The sequence below is a fragment of the Scomber scombrus genome, chromosome 22, assembly GCF_963691925.1.
Source record: "Scomber scombrus chromosome 22, fScoSco1.1, whole genome shotgun sequence".
Lineage (NCBI taxonomy): Eukaryota > Metazoa > Chordata > Actinopteri > Scombriformes > Scombridae > Scomber > Scomber scombrus.
In genome coordinates this window covers 10,109,033-10,116,728 of record NC_084991.1, presented here as the reverse complement: position 1 = coordinate 10,116,728, position 7,696 = coordinate 10,109,033, and the positions used below count along the sequence as shown (strand labels likewise).

Genomic DNA, 7,696 nt, shown 5'->3' with positions numbered 1-7,696 from the left:
TAACTGTAGGTGGCTCTTTCACCATTTCACAACAGGACTTTAATGTTCAGGGATGATTAATGTGCGCTGCTGTGAATATCGATGGCCTCCGTAGCGCTAATGAATCTGATGGGAGCGACGGTGCATCTGTGCTGTGAGGCTGGTGATGCTTTTGTAAAATCCTACTATGGAAAAAATGTTCTTACATGTTTGTTTTGTTAGGAGCAGCAGTCTTTGCCTCCCACTTATTTCTAAATCAAATCCATCATTAATGTGAGCACACGCATGCGAATAACTCATTAGTCCCTACATCGATCTGACACAGGCACAGGCTGCATGCCCACGTCATACAGGAAACTGCAGTGAGACAAAGGGAGGCAGCAATCAATTAGTAACCCAGGAAAACAATCATCTGTTTCATAATGGGGTGGGGCTCCAATTAGTGGAAAAGCCTTCTGTGGGGTAATATCATTCCCAAATTCAATCCTGTGGCCTACGCAGGATTTATGGTCCTGTATTTATTGATATGTGGGGTTACTTATGTTAAGAAACCTCTCATTTGCATGGACTTTTGAATCAATAGGTCTCCTCTTTTATATGCAGCATTTCAGTGATGTCATGCAAGTTGTGAATCCGAGGAAATATTAAAATGTGAGAGCGACTATATTAGGTGCACACGTCAGTTCAAGAAGAAATGCAACAAAAACAACAACTTTGTTTTCATAGGACGCTTTGCCCGTATGTTAATGGAACTACACGCACATGGATCTGTGTACGCTACCGTGATTAGATCTATGAATGAGAAAATACACATTATTTTTAACTGCGCCTTTAGCGACACACTGGGAGTGATGGGTATAGAAATGGAGACAAGAACAGGCCAGACAGAACAGAAATGCGCGCGCACACAAACACATACACACACATGGCTTTCGACTAGTTGCTCTTTGACGAGCCGTGCCAAATCTGCTGTGACATCCTGTCTCTACTTTTCAGGAAATACACAGCAACACATGTTCAGAATAGCGTTGCAATGGGCAAAATCTGACTCACTGATGTGTTCAGCATTGTGTGCGTGTGTGTGTGAGAGAGAGTGATTCACCTGTCATTAGTACTGACATCATCTCCAGTGTGAACAATGTCAAAAAACACGATAAGACACAGAACAACGTACACAGCATCACTGTTAGTTAATCAATTAAAGTTCACTATCATGATAATACGGAATATTCCTTTAATAATATGTCATATGAGTTCAAGAAGCAAGTCCATTTTTATTCTGTCATGAAAGCAATCGGTGCTTTGTTATTGCAATTCATAGGTCATCTGGTTGTTCCTCAAATAGCTGGCTATAAAGGCCTCTATAAGGCCAGCGATGACATTAAACACAGTGCTAGCAGCAGGATTGTAAATGCATGTTGACATTTCACTTTTCATTGGAATGCAGCTGCCTGTAGCTACACTGGCTGACTACGTGGAAGTTTGTAACTTTAATAAGCTGATAATTCAAACATATATAAGTGCCTGTAGCAGCTTGAACATTGTTTGCTTTCTGCAGCCCTCAGTGCAGTGCTATATTGGGATTTTCATCTTATCTCAGATGGAGGGCAAAATTAAATATTTAATTGCAGCTTTCAAAAAGAGATCTCTGAAAAAGAATGTAAAATGAAATCAGCCTGCTGTCTGACTAATAATACTACAAAACATTGTATGAGATATTCGGCGAACTGTAAAATACAAGTGTTTAAATTGTGCCTTCCTACGCACTTTAGGAAATTAGTCATTGTAGTTGTGCTTTCCCATTTGCACACTGTGTTGTAACAGCAGGTTTAAATTACTAGATAATACTTTTTAAAGTGGCTCACAAATTCCCATCTCCTGCTTTACATTTTTTCACATTTATTTCATGTAACAATGTAAAAGCCAAATAACCTGCCAGAGTGCCAGCCGCTGCTTTACTGATTGCCTTGTGTGAAAAATGAAATAAATAAATACACTATTGAACTTGCACCTTCCACCGGCGGATTGCACCATCAAATCTCCGGCCCCCTGACAATGATCCTTGCTAAATTAAAATGAATATGTAACCAGTAAGAACACCCATCTATAAGCCCTCACAGAGCATGCTTTAATATCTCCCTCAGCGCAGATGGCTTTTGTGTGTGTGTGTGTGTGTATGTGTGTATATGTGTGAATAGAACAAGGTGGTTTTAATATTTGAAATATTTGAAGATTCAGCGAGAAACATAATTTTTCCTTCCTCGCTGCGGATTAAATGGTGACAGCTCACTGCTTCTTTTCATGTGGGATTTAAGTTAAATCCAGAAGGTTTTTTCTTCATTTCTAATATAGGTTGCTTTGTACAAATTCAGACAAAAAGCCAAACTCGTATGCGTGCTATTGGAGGGAGAGCATTGACATCATGGTGGTGAGAGAAAGGCGAGAGAAAAGAAAGAGATCGAGGAAATGCATGTGATTGGGACAGACAGCAGCAGAGATGAGTTTCCAGATAACATTCAGCTTATTCACTCAAGTATGTAATCAAATCATGAGTTGTGAAAATATAAGAAATATGAAGAAAAATATGGCTAATATCCATGAGCTGCGTTAATCTCAAAGAACATGTTTGGTCGGTGAACTCATTTAGTGGCTTCTTTGGTTGTCATGTTGTGTTTCTCCAAGCACACAGACTGAAAAAGACAGAAGCTTATGCTGCTGCACCTCCTAGGTATTAAAGCTTGGATGATTTAGTGTTTGAGTGTGTTTTTATATATGTACACGCCTGTTTTTTCATAAACTCTGTGACCTTGAATTTGTGTGCTTGTATGTGTTTCTGTATATGTGGGCACATGTGCATTCGTAGCTCTGCCAGGCTTGCTTGTGCATTCCTATTCGTGCCTGCATTTGCAGTGAGATAGAATCAGTCTGACCTGAGCATTACCTGAGGAGCATCAGCGTCATATTTTAAGTCCCTTTGTCTTTGACAGATGGCCCTGCTCTAAAAGCCTCTGTCCATGGTGCTGAAGGCTGGCCTGATGTATGAGTGTTCGGCCCTGTTTGATAAATCCACCTTGTCGCTCTGCCTCTGACAACCATTCATCATGCTTGGCTTTTTTCATGTGAAATGTTCTGTATGCTGGATAATTCAGTAAGACAAAAAATACGAGTCCTAAAGCTTAGACTGGGCTCTATCCCACCTTGCATGACTTTTCTGTTCTGTACTTTATCTATCTGTTGTGGGGACATTGTGTCCCTGTCTAAGCATGAGCAGCAGCAGGTGTAGCTGTAGCACAGGGACTATATTCAGACTAGCTGAAGGACAAACATGTTCTTAATGAGGCGGCTAATGAGTTATGTTCTTTTGTTGCTGTTTTTTTCTTCCCAGAGTTAGGTAGACCATTCAACTGTTCAGCTGAAGTCTTCTGACTTTTTATGCCCTCATGGTCTCACTCAAAAGATTTTTTTTGTTCTGTAGCTCAAGATCAATATTTTGTCTGACATGGCAGTTCAAATGTCACAGACAAAAGTCTTTACACATTTTATAGTATCCCATGGTTGGGTGACCTCAAAAAGAAAAGTAGAATAATGCAGCTAATATGCATTTTGATAAGAAAAAAGCATGTGTGTCATGACAAATATGAGAAGAAAACGTAAACAATTGTTTGTAAAAGAAACAATGACATTTATTTTTTTTCTTAGCACATTTCTTAATTAGTCTGTTGTGCCCATTGATCACATATAGTACAGTTAATATAAAAATGGCTTTTAACTTTACACCCAAAGCAACAACGAAATGTTTCCTTAAAATATGTTTGCTAAAAATACTGAGAAAGTATTTCCACTAAAGGTACTGGAGAATAGCTTGTGATTCTGCAATGATGACATGGCCATGTTTTGCTGTGGCTGATGTATTTCTTCAGTTTCTTCTGTTTACTTCATGTAGTTCTTGTGGTAGGCACTTACCAGGGCATAAGAGACCACTTCCTGAGGCGATAAAACATCAATCACCTCGACTTTAATCAACCTGTTATGTTTGTTTTAGTCCATCATATCTGCATTTTTTCCCAGTCACCGTCGCAATGAGAACTACACAGTATAAACAGCCATTTGGCAAATGTCCTCTCTAGATACCCATTTTGTAGCTGAATTTCATTAAGCTTAATTTGACGTTATAATCAAAAGTAGTCTGCTCCTTGCCTTAATTTAAAACCCATTTAAATTGTTCAGATACAGAGGATTTGTTATTACATCAACATAATAGAATATATAACAATATTTCCATGAAAAATCAAGAATCCATTTTTAAATAGAAAAAGGGGGAGAGGGGTAATAGTTCATCAAAAGGCTTACACCATAGTCACTGTTATTTGTCTACTCTACTAAATCTCCCTTCCCATAATAGACAGGTGTTATTACTGTATCTATAACTCGTCTATGGATGTTTGACAAAGCACAGACGGTATTGCTTGGGACCACACAGACAGTTCCACAACTCTGAACACATTTAACAGTCAGTTACAAGAGAGTTGACCATCATCATCGCCATCTTCACTTTATTTTCTCTGCCTGCATTTCTGTATGAATGGTACTGAGATATATCTTTTTGCAGTAAATGCCCCTTCCTGTTGATGTTAGCTTGGTTTGATGTAACGGTTACAAAGCCACCACTTTAGCTAGGGTTGAAACTGGGAGAGCATGTAGTCTATTTAAAACTGTTCAATCCCAGTCCAATAATAGTTTTGCCAGTGTATCTCAGCCGAGGACCAGCAATGGGTATGCCTTTGAAACAGTACTACATGTTTGTCCTCCCCTGCCCATGGCCTAGTCCTTTCCGTCTAGTTGGTGTGTGGTGCTTTATAAAGCTCCTTAAAAGGCATTGTCTGATACATTTATGACTGTGGCTTTCACTTCCACTCCACTTGGCAGTCCTTTACCTGAAACCCACAGCTTTGTAAAGAACGGAGAGTGCATACTGGTAGCTTCCATTGATGTCAGTGAAGCTTTGGAGTCGCATCTCCTTATATCCCCGTAAAGGTGGTGGTTCCTCAGAGACACGTAAATAAGCAGGCATGCCACTGAAATAACAGCCAAGAGCACACCAAAGACAGTGATTACTGCTGCGTCCCATTTTTCTGTGTTCTTGACTGCCAGCTCCAATCCCTTAGTGGTGACATTGACACATTTGGTATCATGGTTGTAGTGGATGCTACGGACATCCACACATACTTTGTACTCAGTGGCAGGGCTGAGGTGGGTGAGGTTGTAGACTTGAACATCAGAGGGTACCCTGGAGGTAAATGCTGTGGTGGGATGGTTAGCATTTGGAAGGGTGTACCATTTAATGTTTGGAGCCAGAGTGCCAGGACTTGCCTGCCAGGAAACCAGGATGGAGTGTGTCTCCACTGACTTTATTAGGATGTTCAGAGATCCATTTGCAGGTTGGGGAAAATATCCATTCACTTCAACTGAAACAGATTTAAGATCAGCTCCAACCAGATTATGGGCAACACAAGTGTAAGGACCAGCTTCATTTTTTGTTATATCATAGATGTCAAAAGTTCCCTCTGGGTGCATGTAGAATTTGTCAGACACGGTGTTAGGCAGGACTCTAATACCAGACGGGGTGATCCAGTAGATGTCTGGCTCCGGTTCAGCAAAGGCCCGACAGTGGAGTGAAACTGAGCTCCCATTCTGTGCTTTAATTTGCCCGGGCATGCTTTCGGGAGAAATGAGTGGCAGACAAATCTCCATCATCTCCCTGAAGTGCACCTGTCGGACATGCTGGCCCTCGTACTCCGGAGGCTCAACACAGTACAGTGAGTCGGGCTCCATGAAGCGAATGTTGGTCTTGTTCATGTTCATCCAGCGGACTACGCAGTCACAGCGGATTGGGTTGCTGTGCATGCTAACCTCTCTGAGATTCGGAAGGGACTCAACAGTAATCCTGTGGAGGGCACTAAGCGCATTGCCATTCAGCATTAGGGTTTCCAGACGTGGTAGTTTGTAGAAAGCATTAGGATGGATGTAGGAGAGTTTAGGATTGTTGGTGGCTTCTATTTTGGTCAGCTCAGGGAGGTTATTGAGAGCAAAGCTGTCGATGGAAACTAGTTCTGGCATGCTATTAATCCCCAGCTCTTTCAGATGGAGCATATCCACAAAGTCCCCTCTCTGTATCCTCGCAATAGGGTTTTTATTAAGATCCAAAAACTTAAGATTTTTTACATTTCTCAGTGCTGAATGGGGCACCTCAGGGAAAATATTATCATAGAAAGAGATGCTCTCTAAGTTATCAAGACCAGACAGTGCATCGTCGGGAAGCTGAGATAGGTTCATTCTGGTAAGAACAAGACTGCGGAGGTTACTGAGAGGTTTGAAGTTCATATCATCAATCAAAAGAACTGGATTTTCACCAATCATCAGGATTTCCAGATTTGGCATGGGTTCGAACCACTCTCTATGAATGGCCTCCAGCTTGTTAGAATTGAGGTGGAGCCGTACAAGGTTTTTGAGACCCTTAAAAGCCATTGGGGAAATGGAGAAGATAAGGTTGTGATTCATGTAGAGCTCCTGAAGGTTAGCCAACTCTGCCAGACATTGGTCAGGCAGCTCTCGTATCCAGTTCTCCTCCATATGAAGAGACAGAAGCTGAGGAAGATTCCCCAGATGGACGTCGCTGATAGAGGATAAGTTGTTTTGTGATAAATCAATCTCTGTGATGTTGGCCAGGTAATCCAAAGGTTTGTCAATCTTGGCAACATTGTTTGTTTGCAGTAATAGTACTTGTGTGCCCAAGGGTAATTTGTCCGGCAGGCTAAAGAGTCCCAAGTCATTACAGTCAACTGTCTGTGCCTCCATGTACACTGAACTGGGAGAAAACCAGGGTCTAATCTCACATACACAGAGTTTCGGGCAATCAGGCCTCTCCTCAGTGGCCAAGACAAAAGAGGCCATGGCCAAGCCGACAAAGAGACGATCCACGAATGACACGTCCTTCATATTGGACCGATTCCCTTTAGTAAGAAATTGGTCCTTGTAGATTAAGTGGTCTGAGCTGTTAACTTCACAAATAATGAATCATTTGGTGCAGCTACTGAGGCGATTGACTCACCGCCCCTGCCACCACCACCCTCAACTGCAGCACTACTCCCTAGGGTTTTGGGTTTGGTTTTTTTGTTGCTATTTTTTTGGTCTTGCTGTGTAGACGCCCTTGGATGTAATGACTAATCACTCAATGTTGCCTGCTGGTGTCAGGGTTCTGGGCCAAGGCTGCAATCAGGCAGACCCAAGACGTTTGAAGCGGGGAAAAAAGAAAAAAAGGATGGACTGATATTATAACTCAAAGGACTTCTGTTAAGCAAATGTATAGGCATCCATGAAAAATTCTGCTCTTTCTTTAAAAATGCATGTCCTCATTGATTGTCGTCACAAGCTTCCATAGTCCACAGTCCAGTCCATTCCAACCTGTAAAACAAGACAAGAGAATTGGTGTGAATATTACAGGGAATGTCATAAGATAAAGGATTTGGGCATATTGACATTTGTTATAGGCACACTGATGCATGTTGACATTTATATGCGCTCACTTCAAGACACAGAACCGTGGATTTATATCTGCTTGACCTTCTAGACTTCATTCTCGGGACGTACATGCGGCCCTATGATATGGCATTCAATTCTGATGTTAGCAGTGTGAGTCTATTATTGGCTAAAGAGAAGG

At 41.5% G+C, this 7,696-nt stretch overlaps 1 protein-coding gene across 1 annotated transcript; it reads right to left on the bottom strand.

The window, feature by feature from the left end:
* Positions 1-4,845: 4,845 nt before the first annotated feature.
* LOC134004587 (leucine-rich repeat neuronal protein 3) lies at positions 4,846-6,975 on the bottom strand. The gene has a single exon (XM_062443918.1). The coding sequence runs from the start codon at positions 6,973-6,975 to the stop codon at positions 4,846-4,848; it is 2,130 nt and encodes a 709-aa protein (XP_062299902.1).
* Between the last annotated feature and the right edge of the window lie 721 nt (positions 6,976-7,696).